General features: G+C 42.1%; 5 protein-coding genes across 11 annotated transcripts in view; all 5 read left to right on the top strand.

The window, feature by feature from the left end:
• LOC136763479 (protocadherin beta-16-like) overlaps window positions 1-1,280 on the top strand; it is a 2,643-nt gene extending 1,363 nt beyond the window's left edge. Inside the window, exon 1 of the mRNA XM_066717526.1 lies at window positions 1-1,280. This exon is cut by the window's left edge and continues 1,363 nt beyond it. Within this exon, the coding sequence (XP_066573623.1) occupies window positions 1-1,280 (1,280 nt within the window).
• Window positions 1-20,000, top strand: part of LOC136763037 (protocadherin gamma-C5) — a 211,261-nt gene that overhangs the window by 51,132 nt on the left and 140,129 nt on the right. The window contains exon 1 of one of the 7 annotated variants that reach the window (XM_066716721.1): window positions 8,434-11,024. The exons of 5 other annotated variants lie outside the window; for them this stretch is intronic. In XM_066716721.1, coding sequence (XP_066572818.1) covers window positions 8,571-11,024 — 2,454 coding nt within the window. In that variant the 5' untranslated portion in view covers window positions 8,434-8,570. Of the gene's footprint in view, window positions 1-8,433; window positions 11,025-11,281; window positions 13,851-20,000 lie in introns of those variants that run through there. One more of the 7 variants, XM_066716732.1, reaches the window with a different exon arrangement.
• LOC136763477 (protocadherin beta-15-like) lies at window positions 2,313-7,790 on the top strand. The gene is made up of 4 exons (XM_066717524.1): window positions 2,313-4,716; window positions 5,256-5,523; window positions 6,808-7,603; window positions 7,776-7,790. The coding sequence occupies exons 1-4, from the start codon at window positions 2,313-2,315 to the stop codon at window positions 7,788-7,790; spliced, it is 3,483 nt and encodes a 1,160-aa protein (XP_066573621.1).
• Window positions 14,348-16,968, top strand: LOC136763476 (protocadherin gamma-A6-like). Its single transcript, XM_066717523.1, has one exon. It carries the CDS (start codon window positions 14,470-14,472, stop codon window positions 16,966-16,968), a length of 2,499 nt encoding a protein of 832 aa, XP_066573620.1. The 5' UTR covers window positions 14,348-14,469.
• Window positions 17,401-20,000, top strand: part of LOC136763475 (protocadherin beta-15-like) — a 4,229-nt gene continuing 1,629 nt past the window's right edge. Inside the window, exon 1 of the mRNA XM_066717522.1 lies at window positions 17,401-20,000. This exon is cut by the window's right edge and continues 41 nt beyond it. Within this exon, the coding sequence (XP_066573619.1) occupies window positions 17,600-20,000 (2,401 nt within the window). The 5' untranslated portion in view covers window positions 17,401-17,599.

Here is a 20,000-nt window from a genome sequence, read left to right as displayed (position 1 = left end):
CGTTGAGAAACTACTACACACTAGTAACTCACACAGTTTTAGACAGAGAACAAATTTCAAAATATAACATTACAATTACTGCTACCGATGAGGGCTTGCCATCTCTGACTAGTGAAAAGACGGTTCTCCTGGAGATATCCGATGTTAACGATAATGCACCTCGTTTCGATCAAAATGAATATAGGACACATGTTGTTGAAAATAATTCGCCTGGAATATCTATCCTCACATTGCGAGCGACAGATGCGGATTGGGGTCCAAACGCTCGCATTTCATATCGTCTTTTAAATGATGAGATAACAGGGATATCGATTTCGTCATATATTTCTGTCAATTCAGATAATGGGGTGGTTTACGCAGTGCGATCGTTTGATTATGAACATACGAAAGAATTTAATATTAAAGTCAGCGCACAAGATGGGGGTTCCCCACCTCTGAGCACCAACGTGACAGTTATAATATGTATCCAAGACCAGAATGACAATTCCCCTCAGATCCTCTATCCGGTGCAGAGCGGGGTCTCTCTGGTGGCTGAAATGGTGGCTCGTTCAGCAGATGTTGGCTATCTCGTCACTAAAGTGGTGGCTGTGGATGCGGACTCTGGACAGAATGCCTGGCTCTCATATAAACTGCTCAAAGCCACAGACAGGGCGCTGTTTGAAGTGGGCTCACAGAATGGAGAGATCCGCACTTCACGGCAGGTGTCTGATAAAGATGCTGTGAAACAAAGGCTGGTTGTGGTGGTGGAGGACAATGGGCAGCCCTCTCGCTCAGCTACAGTCAATGTGAACGTGGCGGTGGCGGACAGCTTCCCAGAAGTGCTCTCGGAGTTCAGCGACTTTACGCACGACAAGGACTACAATGACAGCCTGACTTTCTATTTAGTTTTGTCTCTGGCTGTGGTGTCCTTTCTCTTTATTGTGTCTGTCATAGTGTTGGTGTCAGTGAAGGTCTACAGATGGAGACAGTCTCGTCTGTTCTATAAATCCAATGGGAATCTCCCTGTTATTCCCAGCGCGTATTATCCGCCCCGTTACGCAGACGTTGGCGCTACAGGAACTCTACAGCACGTCTATAACTATGAGGTGTGCATGACCACAGACTCCAGAAAGAGTGATGTGCGGTACGTCAGACCTAGCAGCCAGAACATTTTAATAACGGACCCCAGTTCTACAGAGACGATGCAACACACTCAGAAGGCAAATAACATATTAGAAGATGCTGATCCTGATATAGAGGTGAGCCTTTGTTTTAATTATTTAGTATTTATTTTTCCTTGAGACAAATGACAGTTTATGTTATTGGATTAATCACGAGCCTGCTATGCTGTGTTTTTTTATTTATTATTATTATTATTATTATTATTATTATTATTATTATTATTATTAGTAGTAGTAGTAGTAGTAGTAGTAGTAGTAGTAGTAGTATTGTTGTTATTATGTGGTTGTTCAAAGTTTTGTCAATTGTAAATCAAACAAAATATTTTTGTTGAATAACAGTAGTTTATACGTCTGTATTGTATTGATGTTATTGTATCAATATTTAGTTATTGTGCACCGAAAGCCTTTCACATTGGTATACCTAGTATGTCGTTTGGCAGTGTCGCTGTCCATATTCGTGGTACTGAAATGTGTAGTCGAGACTTGAAAAATCAGTCTATCGTTCAATATCATAAAATTATGCAACCTTTAAAATGTAGAATGGTTTGAAAATGTAAAATACATAAAGCCTAACTCGACTTTGTAGAGTACTGTTACACCAGTATTTTGGATTTTAGGTGCATAATGTTTCCTTTAGGCTGCTTTTAACGCACAGCAATAATATCAGAAAAAGTAGGTAATAAATCGTGGAGCCTTTATCTATCTATCTATCTATCTATCTATCTATCTATCTATCTATCTATCTATCTATCTATCTATCTGTGGTACTATGATGGTGATGATGAATAATCATCATGAAACATTTCAGATGGTTGCTTATCATGAAATGTGAATTGATTTCTGTCATTGTGCAATTACACTGAGCGATCATTTTACACATTCGTCTCTAAGTGCCGCTGTTGATCAGTAAGACTCTATTCTGCAGGCATATTCAGTAGCACCTCCCATTACTTTGTAATATAAGGCAGCAAAGGACGAAGAAGAAAAACATTTTACAGGCTTCAGAATATAATACAGGAGCGGCTGTAGGACTTAACCGACAGATTGCAATACAGAGCCCTGTTTTAGTTTCATCGGTACACATTTGGGATTGTGAATCTGCTGCGGCGTATTGTTCTGTTGCAAGGAAGCTACTGGATCATTCGTGCTGAAATGTATTCGTGTGGGCAAATATGGACACTAACACGGCAAGTACACATCTGTATAATTGCTATCTTCATTTCGAGTGTAGTTTATGCACAAGTCCGATATTCCATTCCGGAGGAAATGGTGAAAGGGTCCTTAATAGGCGATATTTCTAAAGATTTGGGATTAAATAACAGACGGTTGGTATCTGGTCGAGCTCGCATTGTTACTGAAGACGAAAATCAGTCCATCGAGCTGAACACAGACAAAGGGGTTTTGCTGGTTAAAAGGCGCATTGACAGAGAAGAACTGTGCGGCCAGATATCGCCGTGTAGTTTCGATTTTGAAGTGGTCTTAGAAAACCCAATGGAGTTGTTTAGAGTCACTGTCGAGATTCTGGATATTAACGACAACGCGCCCGTGTTTCCCAAAAAAGAAATCGTTTTGGATATAGTAGAGTCTGCGGTGCTCGGAGCTCACTTCATGCTAGGGAGCGCAGTTGACCCGGATGTGGGTATAAACACTCTGCAGAGCTATAGCCTTAAACCTACCCAGAATTTTAATCTAAAAGAACAGACTCATCCCGACGGTAGTAAATACGTGGAGATGGTACTTCAAACACCCCTCGACAGAGAGAAACAGGAGCAGCTCTCTTTAACACTAACTGCAGTTGACGGTGGCAATCCACAGAGATCAGGAACTGTAAATATACTGATCAATGTCCTCGATGCCAATGACAATGCCCCTGTTTTCAGCCAAGCGGTTTACAAAGCATCTGTATTGGAAAACTCCCCCAAAGGCACGCTCGTAATAACAGTTAGCGCAACTGATGCCGATAAAGGAACAAATGGTCAAATAACATATTACATGAACCATATCACAGACCGCAACGGCAATTTGTTTACAGTCAATCCCGACAGTGGAGAAATCAAAGTTTCAGGCCTTGTAGACTTCGAGAAAGATAAACACTATCAGTTGAATATAGTGGCTAAAGACCAAGGAGGCCTCACCAATTCTTGTAAAGTAATTCTTGACGTCACCGATGTAAACGACAATGCTCCTGTTATAGCTTTGACTTCATTGTCTAGCACTGTTTCAGAAGACTCTATGCCAGGAACCACTGTAGCTATTATTAATGTGAAGGATTTAGACTCTGGCAAGAATGGCCAAGTGAACTGTTCCATTAACCGATCTGTTCCTTTTAAAATACGGTCCTCCTTAACAAATTATTACACGTTGGTTACTGATCAAATCCTAGATCGCGAAGCCGTTTCCGAATACAATATTACTGTCACCGCAGCTGATAACGGCACGCCTGCTCTGTATAACAACAAGACGCTTCTCATACGAATAAGCGACGTGAACGATAACGCTCCACGATTTGATCAGGGATTGTACACGTCACATATCACGGAAAACAACACACCTGGTGTATCTATAGCTTCCATCCATGCCAAAGACGCAGACTGGAACCAGAACGCGCGGGTCTCTTATTTCCTTGAAGAATCGCTCATTAATGGGTCGAGCGTGTCTTCTTTTATTTCGGTTAATTCTGAAACTGGAGTTATTTATGCAGTGCGCTCTTTTGATTATGAACAACTAAAATACTTTGAAATACGTCTGAAGGCGCAAGATGGGGGCTCTCCACCTTTGAGCAGCAGCGTGACAGTTAAAATATTTGTCCAGGACCAGAATGACAATTCCCCTCAGATCCTCTATCCGGTGCAGAGCGGGGTCTCTCTGGTGGCTGAAATGGTGGCTCGTTCAGCAGATGTTGGCTATCTCGTCACTAAAGTGGTGGCTGTGGATGCGGACTCTGGACAGAATGCCTGGCTCTCATATAAACTGCTCAAAGCGACAGACAGGGCGCTGTTTGAAGTGGGCTCACAGAATGGAGAGATCCGCACTTCACGGCAGGTGTCTGATAAAGATGCTGTGAAACAAAGGCTGGTTGTGGTGGTGGAGGACAATGGGCAGCCCTCTCGCTCAGCTACAGTCAATGTGAACGTGGCGGTGGCGGACAGCTTCCCAGAAGTGCTCTCGGAGTTCAGCGACTTTACGCACGACAAGGACTACAATGACAGCCTGACTTTCTATTTAGTTTTGTCTCTGGCTGTGGTGTCCTTTCTCTTTATTGTGTCTGTCATAGTGTTGGTGTCAGTGAAGGTCTACAGATGGAGACAGTCTCGTCTGTTCTATAAATCCAATGGGAATCTCCCTGTTATTCCCAGCGCGTATTATCCGCCCCGTTACGCAGACGTTGGCGCTGCAGGAACTCTACAGCACGTCTATAACTATGAGGTGTGCATGACCACTGACTCCAGAAAAAGCGATATTAAGTATGTTCGGCCCTGTAGCGTTATAAATGTGGATCCTGGTGCCACAGACACAATCCAAAAGGAAAAAAGTGTTAATGAAGACAAAGACATAAGTACGGTAAGCTATGTATTTATATATTATGTATTCCAACCAACGCTTTGCAAAGTATTATTATTATTATTATTATTATTATTATTATTATTATTATTATTATTATTATTGTTGTTGATTATGTGGTTCTGTGAATGCTGATACTATGCCTTTAAATGTGCTTTGACGTAATTCCTCACTAAAACTCCGAGCGCCGCTGTTAAGGAGTCGGTTTTATGCTTGCAGGACTGCTGCAGGATCGCCCATGATGTATGTTTACAAAGGAGACAAAGCCCTTACCTTTTTACGGAGACTGTGCTACAAATCGGAGATTAAAGCAATATCACTTCGTCCATTTTTGTTGGAAATTGTGTCAAGATAAATGCGTTTTTAGCATTGGCTGATATTTGGGTATTGTGAATTCTCGATTATACCTATACTGCGCAGTTATCATAAATATGTCTGCATTGTTTCGACTCGAAACCGCCTTGAAAAGGATGGGATGGATTTTAAAATGGCAAGTAAGCTTTTTCATTTTGTTCTCTTTAATTTGCGATATAGTTTCTGGACAAGTGAGGTATTCTATTCCAGAAGAAATGAAAAAAGGATCATTTGTGGGAAATGTTGCCCAGGATTTGGGGTTAGATATTCAAAGAATGGTGTCTGGTAGAGCACGAATTGTTGGTAGTGGCAGTAGCCATCACATTGAGCTAAATGTTAATAGAGGCTCTTTGATCGTCAGAGAAAAAATAGACAGGGAACAGTTATGTGGAAAGATAGCTCCGTGCACGTTTAGTTTTGAGGTTGTTCTTGAAAATCCCATGGAACTGTTTCGTGTAATTGTTGAAATTGTGGACATTAACGATAACGCCCCGGTATTTCCTAAAAAAGACGTGCGGCTGGAAATCAGCGAGTCGGCGGTGGCAGGAGCTCGGTTCTTACTGGACAGCGCGAAAGATCCTGACGTGGGTGTCAATGGCCTTCAAAGCTATACATTAAATCCTAGTGATCATTTTGTTCTGAAAATACACAGCCAAACAGATGGTACCAAATCTGTAGAGATGATGCTTCAAACCCCTCTTGACCGAGAAAAAGAAAGTGAGCTGATTTTAACATTGACTGCTTTTGACGGCGGAGACCCACAGCGGTCTGGCACAATGAACATAATAGTAGTTGTTCTGGATGCAAACGACAATGTTCCTGTTTTCAGTCAATTGATATACAAAGCGAGTGTGGCTGAAAATGCTCTGAAAGGTACATTTGTAACCAGAGTGTCTGCAACCGATGCAGACACAGGTTTAAACGGAAACGTAACTTACTTCTCTAACCAACTCACATATACTGCCGATGATTTATTTAGCTTAGATCCAATTACTGGTGAAATAAAGGTGGCGGGGGAAATTGATTTTGAAACCGTCAAAGATTATCAACTAAACGTTCAAGCCAAAGATCAAGGTGGTTTTGCAGATTCAGCTAAAGTACTAATTGACATAATAGATGAAAATGACAACGCTCCCGTTATTGATTTAACATCTTTCTCGAGAACAATTTCTGAAGACTCCTTACCCGGGACTACTATAGCGATAATTAATGTCCAAGACGTGGATTCTGGACAAAATGGAAAAGTAGATTGTTCAGTATACAAAACATTTCATTTTAAGATAAAGCCTTCTTTGACAAACTATTATACTTTACTGACGGATGGTATTTTAGACCGAGAAAAGCAATCTGAATATAATATTACAATAATAGCCACAGATCAGGGAATTCCCTCTCTGTCCACCAACAAAACAATTACATTAAAAATATCTGATATTAATGATAACGCCCCTACATTCAGTGAAAACATATATTCAACTACTGTGATAGAGAACAATTCCCCCGGCTTGTCTATATTTTCATTAACAGCTCAAGACGCTGACTGCGATCAGAACGCCCGTATCTCTTACATAGTCGAAGACGGACATATTAAGGGAACGCCAGTTTCTTCATATATCTCAATTAACTCGGAAAGTGGCGTCGTATACGCCGTGCGCTCGTTTGACTTTGAGATAATTCAACAGTTCCAAATTAATGTCAAAGCTCAAGATGGGGGTTCACCGCCACTGACCAGTAATGTCACTCTAAAAATCTATATCCAGGACCAGAATGACAATTCCCCTCAGATCCTCTATCCGGTGCAGAGCGGGGTCTCTCTGGTGGCTGAAATGGTGGCTCGTTCAGCAGATGTTGGCTATCTCGTCACTAAAGTGGTGGCTGTGGATGCGGACTCTGGACAGAATGCCTGGCTCTCATATAAACTGCTCAAAGCGACAGACAGGGCGCTGTTTGAAGTGGGCTCACAGAATGGAGAGATCCGCACTTCACGGCAGGTGTCTGATAAAGATGCTGTGAAACAAAGGCTGGTTGTGGTGGTGGAGGACAATGGGCAGCCCTCTCGCTCAGCTACAGTCAATGTGAACGTGGCGGTGGCGGACAGCTTCCCAGAAGTGCTCTCGGAGTTCAGCGACTTTACGCACGACAAGGACTACAATGACAGCCTGACTTTCTATTTAGTTTTGTCTCTGGCTGTGGTGTCCTTTCTCTTTATTGTGTCTGTCATAGTGTTGGTGTCAGTGAAGGTCTACAGATGGAGACAGTCTCGTCTGTTCTATAAATCCAATGGGAATCTCCCTGTTATTCCCAGCGCGTATTATCCGCCCCGTTACGCAGACGTTGGCGCTACAGGAACTCTACAGCACGTCTATAACTATGAGGTGTGCATGACCACTGATTCTGGGAAGAGTGAATACAGATACATCAGACCTGTCAGTCAAAACCTGGTCAATGTTGACCCCAATGGTACAGAGACGATGCCGCACGCAGAGAAGGAGAAAAACGTTGCCGATGATTCAGGGTCGTCCATGTCGGTGAGTGTTTTAAATGCTTAACATATACATTTGCATTTCAAAATTGTTTATATGTATATGTATGCATATACACATATATGTATGTTTGTTTTGCATGTGATGATTTACATTTCTTATTTAATTCTGTGGCTATGTGTTGTAGTTACACTCTTAATTTTTGTTTTTGTTTTAGATCTATTTGAGATAACTTGGAATCGTCTAATTATACAAATTACTGCTGCTTGGAACCTTTGATAAAGCATTTGAGAATATAAAACAGTCAAGTTGTATTTTTCTTCCAATCTCCTGAGAATATAAAGGTCTACCCATAGATTTGTTATTATTGTTTATTATTATTATTATTATTATTATTATTATTATTATTATTATTATTATTATTATTATTATTGCAATTTTAATAATTTGGTAGGATATATACAAATCGATCAGCGCGACATTTAGTGTGTTATACAAAAATGATATACATACAAATAGAGATTGAGGTAGTTGTGTCTTGTTTTATTAAATAGAGAATGTCTGATGCTACACCGTGCACACATTGACACATTGCTGAGGATGTAATTGCTCACTATGCTGTGCATAACTGATAGTTCTACGATATTCAAGATGGTCATTGTCGTTTATGTTCAATTTGTTCTCACTGTATCTTTAAATATACCATCCATCGAACAAATGATAATTTTATTTGCCTGTTGTAAATACTGGATGTGCATTCTCTGTAAAAATCTCTAAGTGCCGCTGTTGATCAGTGAGACGAATGCCTCCATGCAGTGATTCAGTAGCACCTCCCATACTGTTTCACTCTCGAAAAGACAAGAGGGAGAGGTGCTCCTCGTATACGCAGTTTTAATGGACGAACGGTAACACTAACTACATATATGCGGATTATTTTTCAGTGGAAGTAAAACGAAGACAGCTTTTTCTCTGGATTTGCAGCTGGTGGATAATATAATTAACGTATTTTACAATGGTGTGTTTTGGATGTATAAATGCTGGCATTACATTGCGGAGGGTAGACTTCACATTTAAATGGCAAGTACAATTGTTTCTTATCTGTGTTTATACGGTAGCTTTAGCACACGGGCAAGCACGGTATTCAATACCAGAAGAAATGATAGCAGGCTCATTTGTTGGCAACATCGCACAAGATTTGGGCTTAGATGTTAAAAGACTTGTTTCTGGCAAAGCTCGTATCGTCACAAAGGATGGGAGTCAATACCTAGAGCTCAATATGGACAAAGGAATACTGGTTGTGAAGAAACGAATAGACAGAGAGGAGCTATGTCAGCAGTTCACTCCTTGCAGCTTCAGTTTTGAGATAATTATTGAAAACCCGATAGAATTGTATCGCGTTACGGTCGAAGTTCAAGACATAAATGACAATGCCCCGACGTTTCCGAGAAATGAAATGAGCCTAGAAATAAGCGAATCCGCTGTGCCCGGGGCCCGTTTCTTACTGGAGAGCGCCGTGGATCCAGATGTGGGTGTTAACAGCCTCCAAAGCTACTCGCTTAAACCTAAAGATAATTTTAAATTGGAATCTCATAGCCAACCCGATGGTAATAAATATGTGGAGATGATTCTGCAGACACCCCTAGACAGAGAGAAACAGGATGATTTGTCATTAATTTTAACTGCCATCGATGGTGGCGATCCTCGGAGATCTGGTACAGTTCGTATACATATTACTGTGCTGGATGCCAACGACAATGCCCCAGTCTGTAGCCAGGCCATCTATAAAGGTGAAGTGATAGAAAATTCGGCAAGGGGGGCATTAATAACTACCGTTAGTGCAACAGATGCAGATAAAGGGTCATATGGAGATGTTACCTACTCCTTTGCGCATGTCACTGGCGAATTGAGAGAACTGTTTGAACTCAATGCAGACACCGGTGAAGTTAGACTCACCGGGAAACTAGATTTTGAAAAAACTAAAAACTACCAAATAAACGTGCAAGCAAAAGATTATGGTGGTCTTACTGATACGTGCAAGGTAGTAATTCAGATTATTGACGTGAATGATAATGCCCCTACAATAAATTTAATGTCTTTCTCGAGTCCAGTATCCGAGGATTCCTTACCTGGAACAACAATAGCAGTGATCAATGTAGCAGACGCGGATTCTGGAAAAAATGGCAAAGTGCATTGTTCAATAAATAAAGACCTCCCTTTTAAGATAGAATCGTCTTTAACTGACTATTATACTTTAGTGACTGAAGGCGTGTTGGACAGGGAAACCGTGTCGGAATACAACATAACAATAACGGCGTTTGATGAAGGCACACCGAGTCTGTCGATTAACAAAACAGTGTTGCTGAGGATTTCTGATGTAAATGACAACGCACCTACATTTGATCTCATAAACTATAAGACATTCTTAATGGAAAATAATTTACCTGGAATTTCTATTTTCACTGTAAAAGCCAAGGACCTTGACTCAGGTCAAAATGCTCGTGTTTCTTACTTCCTTGAAGAAAAGCAGGTGAATGGGACACCTGTATCTTCATATGTTTCAATCAACTCTGACAGTGGCGTGATTTATGCTGTTCGCTCCTTTGATTATGAACATGTCAGGGACTTGGCATTTAATATCACAGCCCGAGACGGAGGTTCTCCACCTCTAAGTTCTAGAATTACTGTGACCATTATAGTCCAGGACCAGAACGACAATTCCCCTCAGATCCTCTATCCGGTGCAGAGCGGGGTCTCTCTGGTGGCTGAAATGGTGGCTCGTTCAGCAGATGTTGGCTATCTCGTCACTAAAGTGGTGGCTGTGGATGCGGACTCTGGACAGAATGCCTGGCTCTCATATAAACTGCTCAAAGCGACAGACAGGGCGCTGTTTGAAGTGGGCTCACAGAATGGAGAGATCCGCACTTCACGGCAGGTGTCTGATAAAGATGCTGTGAAACAAAGGCTGGTTGTGGTGGTGGAGGACAATGGGCAGCCCTCTCGCTCAGCTACAGTCAATATGAACGTGGCGGTGGCGGACAGCTTCCCAGAAGTGCTCTCGGAGTTCAGCGACTTTACGCACGACAAGGACTACAATGACAGCCTGACTTTCTATTTAGTTTTGTCTCTGGCTGTGGTGTCCTTTCTCTTTATTGTGTCTGTCATAGTGTTGGTGTCAGTGAAGGTCTACAGATGGAGACAGTCTCGTCTGTTCTATAAATCCAATGGGAATCTCCCTGTCATTCCAAGCGCGTATTATCCACCCCGTTACGCAGACGTTGGCGCTACTGGCACTCTTCAGCACGTTTATAATTACGAGGTGTGCATGACCACAGACTCCAGAAAAAGTGACTTGAAGTATGTCAGACCTTGTAGTCAGAATATCTTGATTACGGACCCCACTGCTATGGGGACAATGCAGACGACACAGAAAGAACCCCTGGTAGATGATCTCGATTCTTCAACGGAGGTGAGCTTGCTTTTCCTTTTCCCCCTTAACTTTGTATAGAGTGACGTTACATGTATATTTAAATGTGTTTGTACTGTTACTAGAGAGAGAAAAAAAATACATTATTTACAAACTGTGTAATTCTAAATATCATCTCACAGTGCCGCTGTTGGTTAACATGACGGTGATCTGCTGGATAATGTTAAGCAGGACCTCCCACAATAATGCTGTGTATGAGCCACATACGGATTTCATTGTACTCGCTGTCTTGATTCCTATTCGAGGGCTGCTGCTGTAGCAATAAAATGACCAACGATCCACGTTTATTTGTATATTATTTTTATCTGGAATCAACGCATTGACCCGGGATATACATTTATTATTTTTTATCGGAGGAATATTTCAGTTTACATTTTGGAAATGAGACTGAGAATGGGCTGTTGGTGGGAGAAATGGCAAGTAAATTTCGTCATTCTTTGTTTGTTTGCTGCTGGCTCCGTGGGTGGACAAATACGATATTCAATTCCGGAAGAAATGGTGAAAGGGTCTTTTGTTGGAAATATTGTTCAAGACCTAGGACTGGATCACAAAAGACTGGTTGCCGGAAAAGCCCGTATTGTAAGCAGAAGTAATAATCAGTACATTGACCTAAATGTGGAAAAGGGGATATTGGTCGTTAGGGATACAATAGATAGAGAGAGCTTGTGTGGGCAGATATCTCTGTGTACTTTAAGTTTTGAAATTATTCTTGAAAATCCAATAGAATTGTACTCTGTAGCAGTTGACATTTTAGACATTAACGATAATGCCCCGACATTTCCTGTAGCACAAATGCAATTAGAAATCAGTGAATCCTCTCTTCCAGGGACGCGATTCTTACTAGAGAGCGCAGATGACCCTGACGTAGGTGTAAATACTGTTCAAAGCTACACTTTAAAGCCCACCGATAATTTTCAATTAAAATTACACAGTCGTGCAGACGGTAGTAAATATGTAGAGATGGTTTTGCAAACCGCTCTGGATAGAGAGAAGCAAGAGGAGCTCACGCTGCTTTTAACCGCTGCAGACGGTGGGAATCCGCAGAGGTCTGGCACTTTAAAAATCGGCATTGTCGTTCTCGATGCAAATGATAACGCCCCTGTTTTCAGCCAAGCAGTCTATAAAGCTACTGTTTTGGAGAATGCGTCAAAGGGAACATTAGTGATCACGGTTACTGCAACCGACGGAGATAAAGGGTCAAATTCGCGTTTGACTTATTCCTTCTCTCGGATCACAGACAACGCATTTGATCTCTTTGAATTAGACCAGAGCACAGGAGAAATCACCATTGCAGGGCCTTTAGATTTTGAAAAAACAAAACAATTTGAGATAAATGTGCAAGTAAAGGATGAGGGGGGGCTCATTGACTCAAGTAAAGTCATTATTGATGTCCAGGACATAAATGATAACATTCCTGGGATAGACATCATGTCGTTTTCCGGTACTGTGTCTGAAGACGCTGTAGTTGGAACTACTGTAGCGGTTATTAATGTGGAAGATGCTGATTCAGGGAAAAACGGTCAGGTTTACTGTGTCATCAGTCAGAATGTCCCCTTTAAAATAACGTCTTCCTTATCGAAGTATTACACTTTAGTGACTGATTCGGCATTAGACAGAGAAATAACTTCTACGTACAATATTACAATCACTGCCACAGATGAAGGCTCTCCCAGACTTTCCAGTAGACGAATAGTTATGCTGAACGTGACTGATGTTAACGATAATGTACCTGTTTTTGAAAAGAGCTCGTACACTGCTCAAATAATGGAAAACAACACCCCGGGGCGGTCTGTCTTATCTCTCAAAGCCAGAGATTCAGACTGGAATCACAATGCTCGTGTGTCGTATTTTCTAGAGGACAGCTCGATCAATGGACCTTTTACAGCTTCACTCGTCTCTATTAACTCTGACACGGGGGTTGTTTACGCTGTGCGTTCCTTTGATTATGAGCAAATGAGACGCTTCCACTTTGAGGTTATTGCTCGTGATGGAGGTTCTCCACCTTTGAGCACCAGCGTGACTGTAACTGTATCCATTCAGGACCAGAACGACAATTCCCCTCAGATCCTCTATCCAGTGCAGAGCGGGGTCTCTCTGGTGTCTGAAATGGTGGCTCGTTCAGCAGATGTTGGCTATCTCGTCACTAAAGTGATGGCTGTGGATGCGGACTCTGGACAGAATGCCTGGCTCTCATATAAACTGCTCAAAGCCACAGACAGGGCGCTGTTTGAAGTCGGCTCACAGAATGGAGAGATCCGCACTTCACGGCAGGTGTCTGATAAAGATGCTGTGAAACAAAGGCTGGTTGTGGTGGTGGAGGACAATGGGCAGCCCTCTCGCTCAGCTACAGTCAATGTGAACGTGGCGGTGGCGGACAGCTTCCCAGAAGTGCTCTCGGAGTTCAGCGACTTTACGCACGACAAGGACTACAATGACAGCCTGACTTTCTATTTAGTTTTGTCTCTGGCTGTGGTGTCCTTTCTCTTTATTGTGTCTGTCATAGTGTTGGTGTCAGTGAAGGTCTACAGATGGAGACAGTCTCGTCTGTTCTATAAATCCAATGGGAATCTCCCTGTTATTCCCAACGCGTATTATCCGCCCCGTTACGCAGACGTTGGCGCTACAGGAACTCTACAGCACGTCTATAACTATGAGGTGTGCATGACCACAGACTCCAGAAAGAGTGATGTGCGGTACGTCAGACCTAGCAGCCAGAACATTTTGCTTGTGGATGCCAGTTCTAGAGAGACAATGCAACACGTTCCAAAGGAAAATAACATTATAAAAGATACTGATCCTGCTTCAGAGGTGAGGCTATTTACATTATTTTCTGATATATAATTTGCATATACTGCAGCCTTAAGTAAATTGTGTTTAATGAATGCATACATAATCATCCGTTTAATCATTACAGTGCGCATGTTACATATTTGTGTTTATATTTTTGTTCTGTATCAACTTTATACTACAACTACTACCAATAATAATAATAATAATAATAATAGTCATAATTATTATTATTGGTATTATTTTTGCATGTTCCCCTCATGTACAGGAATATCAGTGTTTAATCTTATGGATCTTTGTGTTAGTTTTTTTGCTTTGTTGTTGTTTTTTGCTTTATGATCACACACAGACACACACTTATTATTAGTATTATTATTTATTTTTTTGCTCAGTTCTGGATTTGAGCTCTAAGTGCCGCTGTTGATCAAGGAAGCTTTGGCATTGAATTAATATGTAAGATAGGCCCTCCCATGTTATTTTCTGTGTATGTGACAGTGGGTGGATTCTGATCACGGTGCTCGGCAAGAAAACATACTGCGCTGTGTCTGGATGTGCTGACATAAGGAGATCGCAATATTTTAGAAATCCACTTAATCGGAAACCGCCAGAAACCTTTCGTGGTTTTATTTCATCGGCTACAATGTGCATTTCTGGGATCGGGTCTTTGGAAATTGTTTCGCCCAAAGCAGGCTTTTCCTTGAAACGGCAAGTACAGGTCTTTATCTTTTGGTGCTTTTTCGGGGTAATCTGTGGACAAATTCGCTATTCAATTCCAGAGGAATTAAGAAAGGGTTCATTTGTGGGTAATATAGCAAATGATTTGGGTATTGATCTGAAACGATTAAAACTTGGAGGAGCCCGCATCGTTACTGGCGACAACAGTGACTACATAGAGTTAAATCTAGACAAAGGGATATTGGTTGTTAAAGAAAGGATAGATAGAGAGCAGCTATGTGGGCAGATATCCCATTGCAGTTTAAGCTTCGAAGTAATTGTCTCGAATCCGATGCAACTGCACAGTGTTGTAATCGAAATTGTGGATATCAATGACAACAGTCCCATTTTTACAGAAAAGGAAATTAAAGTAGATATTATTGAATCGGCCCTGTCAGGGACGCGCATTCTGCAAGAGAGTGCCTCGGATCCCGATGTCGGCATCAATGCCCTTCAGCGCTACACTTTAAATCCGACTGATCATTTTAATATCAAAATTCAAGTTAGTCCCGATGGCAGTAAATATGTTGAGATTTTCTTGAAAGTCCCTCTCGATAGAGAAAAGGAAGATCATCTCGTTTTAACATTGACTGCTTTTGATGGTGGTGAACCTCAGAGGTCTAGTGCACTGAAAATAAATATTTTGGTGCTGGACGCCAATGACAATGTCCCAGCTTTTACCCAGGCAATATATAAAGCGGAGGTTATTGAAAACTCGATGCAAGGGACTACAATAACGAAAGTGAGCGCCACTGATGCGGATGAGGGATCTTATGGACACGTATCCTACTCTTTCACTCGTGTCGCAGAGGATGTCGCCGAGCTGTTTGCATTAAATGAGCACACTGGCGACATAACAGTGATAGGGACAATTGACTATGAGAAAAATAAGCATTATGAACTTAATGTACAAGCCAAGGATCACGGGGGACACATGGATTCCACCAAGGTGATCATTGAAGTGATTGACGTCAACGATAATGTCCCTGTAATAGCAATTACGTCATTCTCCAGCACTATTTCAGAGGACTCGGTAAGCGGCACCACGGTAGCTATTGTTAATGTCAAAGACTTAGACTCTGGGAAAAATGGAAAAATAAACTGTTACATCAATAAAAATATCCCTTTCACAATCAAATCAAATTTCAAAAATTACTACACGTTACTGACTGACGCTGCTTTAGACAGAGAGCGCGATGATGAATACAACATAACCTTTACAGCGGTGGATGAGGGATCGCCCCCTCTTTCCAGTAGCAAGACAATTACACTCAAAGTGTCTGATGTTAACGACAACGTGCCTATTTTCGACCAGAGCACATACTCTGCGAATGTGATGGAAAACAACTCCCCAGGGGTGTCCATATGTTCTGTCCAGGCCAGAGACTCGGACTGGAACCAGAACGCCAGAATATCGTACCTCTTGGTTGACTCGAATGCAGACGGGACCCCTGTGTCGTCATATATTTCCATTAACTCGGAAAGTGGTGCGATATATGCCGTTCGCTCATTTGATTACGAGACAATTAAACAATTGCAAATACAGATTAAAGCACAAGATGGGGGCTCACCACCCCTTAGCAGTAACGTGACTGTGAAAATATTTGTGCAGGACCAGAATGACAATTCCCCTCAGATCCTCTATCCGGTGCAGAGCGGGGTCTCTCTGGTGGCTGAAATGGTGGCTCGTTCAGCAGATGTTGGCTATCTCGTCACTAAAGTGGTGGCTGTGGATGCGGACTCTGGACAGAATGCCTGGCTCTCATATAAACTGCTCAAAGCGACAGACAGGGCGCTGTTTGAAGTGGGCTCACAGAATGGAGAGATCCGCACTTCACGGCAGGTGTCTGATAAAGATGCTGTGAAACAAAGGCTGGTTGTGGTGGTGGAGGACAATGGGCAGCCCTCTCGCTCAGCTACAGTCAATGTGAACGTGGCGGTGGCGGACAGCTTCCCAGAAGTGCTCTCGGAGTTCAGCGACTTTACGCACGACAAGGACTACAATGACAGCCTGACTTTCTATTTAGTTTTGTCTCTGGCTGTGGTGTCCTTTCTCTTTATTGTGTCTGTCATAGTGTTGGTGTCAGTGAAGGTCTACAGATGGAGACAGTCTCGTCTGTTCTATAAATCCAATGGGAATCTCCCTGTTATTCCCAGCGCGTATTATCCGCCCCGTTACGCAGACGTTGGCGCTACAGGAACTCTACAGCACGTCTATAACTATGAGGTGTGCATGACCACAGACTCTGGGAAGAGTGATATCAAGTACGTGAGGCCTTGTAGCCAGAACCTCTTAATAGTGGACCCCAGTTCTACAGAAACAATGCAGCGTTCACAGAAAGAAAATAACCTTTTGGAAGACAGTGGTCCTTCAACAGAGGTGAGTTTCCTCATGTTTTCAGGATTTCTGTTGTTTACAATGTAAGGCAAAGAGAACTATCAATGTGATTGCTGTCGGTTTTTACATATGACCATGTATGTCTGTTTCTGGATCTATCGTCTATCTATATATCGTTGTTTTTGTACCATTAATTAAGTCTAGATATTATTGCGATTTGTGTACCTCAGTTCTGGACAGCAGCCTTGCTCAATTTGCAGCTAAAGCAAGCTTTCTTAGTTTTGGTCACGTTGGTGCTTATGTGTGGTGTATTATTTTTTTGTTTGTTTTTAAAGGAAGTCTACATAATAATAATAATAATAATAATAATAATAATAATAATAATAATAATAATAATAATAATAATAATAATAATAATAATAATAATATTACTACTATGCCTTTAAGCATTATATTTTTATTCTTCTTCTAGTCTCTAAGTGCCGCTGTTGATCAAAATTTGGTAAGCTGAGGTCTGGACCTCCCATATTATTGCGTCAGAAGAGAGGCAGACACAGAAACAGCAGTATGGGTTGTATGAGGACCTAAGATGAATATCAGTGAATATCGAATTGTCGATGCAATTTGAAAGCGTTGATATATTGGACTGGCTTTTCTTCCTTATGTACATGTGGATATACGTTTCGTGTTGATATTGGTTCACTTATTTTCTATAAACATGGAATTTATCAGAGATTTCGAGAGAAAGACGATCCGAACAATGCAATGGCAAGTACAGCTTTTCATTCTTTGTGTGTGCGCTGCAGAGATGGTCCGTGGACAGGTCCGATATTCTATTCCAGAAGAAATGAAAATAGGATCGGTCGTTGGTAATATTGTTCAGGATTTGGGATTAGACATTAAAAGACTGATAGCCGGTAAAGCTCGCATTGTTACAGCAAAATCTGGGCAGTATATAGACCTGAATGTGGACAAGGGCATATTGATTGTTAAGAACAGGATAGACAGGGAGCAGCTATGTGGGCAAACTACTCCCTGCACCATCAGCTTCGAAGTGATCATTGAACAACCCATGGAACTATACCATATAACAGTTGAAATTATAGATGTAAACGATAACGCCCCCACTTTTGCAAAGAGAGAAATTAATCTGGAAATCAGTGAATCCGCTGCGCCTGGTGCGCGTTTCTTTTTAGGCAGCGCGGAGGACGCCGATGTGGGAGTTAACTCTCTTCAAAGCTACAATTTAAGCCCTTCCGATAATTTGAGTTTAAAGCAACATAGCCGCCCAGATGGCAGCAAATATGCAGAAATGGTGCTTCAGACACCATTAGATCGAGAGAAGAAATCTGAAATTAAATTAATGTTAACTGCTGTTGATGGTGGCAGCCCACAAAGATCCGGTACTGTTAAAATCAATATCATTGTTTTAGATGCAAATGACAATGCGCCCGCATTTAGTCAATCGGTGTACAAAGCATTTGCCAATGAAAACGCTTTGAAAGGCACTTTGGTCACGACAGTGAATGCGATCGATGCAGATGCTGGCTCCAATGGCGATGTAACATATTCCTTTTCCCACCTGTCTGATACTGATAGAAAACTATTTGAGTTGAATGAGAAAACTGGCGAAGTTACAGTTCTGGGAGAGATAGACTTTGAAAAAGCAGCACATTATGAAATTAATATAGAGGCCAAAGACTACGGAGGTCTCACTGATTCGTGTAAAGTACACGTTGATATTATGGATATCAATGACAATGCGCCGGTTATAACAGTGATGTCATTTTCTAGTCCTGTTTCCGAAGATTCCGTTTCAGGGACGACTATCGCTATTATTAATATACAGGACTTGGACTCTGGGAAGAATGGGCAGGTTCATTGTACAACCAAACAGGCTCCGCTTTTCAAAATAAAATCATCAATTCCAAATTATTACACTTTAGTAACCGAGGGTGCTTTAGACAGAGAGCGAGTGTCAGAATATAACATTACAATTACTGCTGCAGACGAGGGTTCACCACCTCTGTCCAGTAACAAGACTCTGACACTGCAAGTTTCGGATGTTAACGACAATGCTCCTGTGTTTGATCAGACCACATACACGGCCTATGTCACGGAAAACAACACGCCAGGGTTGTCAATTTTTTGTTTGACAGCCAAAGACGCAGACTGGAACCAAAACTCTCGCGTTTCCTATTTACTCGAGGACAAATTTATTGACGCGACACCAGTGGCTTCTCTCATCTCAGTTAACTCGGAGAGTGGAGTCGTTTACGCAGTGCGCTCTTTTGATTATGAGCACATCAAAGACTTCCAGTTTGAGGTTATAGCACGAGATGGTGGTTCTCCGCCACTGACCACGAAGGCAACTGCCAAAATATTTGTCCAAGACCAGAACGACAATTCCCCTCAGATCCTCTATCCGGTGCAGAGCGGGGTCTCTCTGGTGGCTGAAATGGTGGCTCGTTCAGCAGATGTTGGCTATCTCGTCACTAAAGTGGTGGCTGTGGATGCGGACTCTGGACAGAATGCCTGGCTCTCATATAAACTGCTCAAAGCGACAGACAGGGCGCTGTTTGAAGTGGGCTCACAGAATGGAGAGATCCGCACTTCACGGCAGGTGTCTGATAAAGATGCTGTGAAACAAAGGCTGGTTGTGGTGGTGGAGGACAATGGGCAGCCCTCTCGCTCAGCTACAGTCAATGTGAACGTGGCGGTGGCGGACAGCTTCCCAGAAGTGCTCTCGGAGTTCAGCGACTTTACGCACGACAAGGACTACAATGACAGCCTGACTTTCTATTTAGTTTTGTCTCTGGCTGTGGTGTCCTTTCTCTTTATTGTGTCTGTCATAGTGTTGGTGTCAGTGAAGGTCTACAGATGGAGACAGTCTCGTCTGTTCTATAAATCCAATGGGAATCTCCCTGTTATTCCCAGCGCGTATTATCCGCCCCGTTACGCAGACGTTGGCGCTACAGGAACTCTACAGCACGTCTATAACTATGAGGTGTGCATGACCACTGACTCTGGGAAGAGTGAATACAGATACATCAGACCTGTCAGTCAAAACCTGGTCAATGTTGACCCCAGTGGTACAGAGACGATGCCGCATGGACAGA

Source organism: Amia ocellicauda, chromosome 11 (genome assembly GCF_036373705.1).
Source record: "Amia ocellicauda isolate fAmiCal2 chromosome 11, fAmiCal2.hap1, whole genome shotgun sequence".
NCBI lineage: Eukaryota > Metazoa > Chordata > Actinopteri > Amiiformes > Amiidae > Amia > Amia ocellicauda.
Note: the sequence above shows the minus strand (reverse complement) of the source record. Positions and strands in the feature narration are given on the sequence as shown.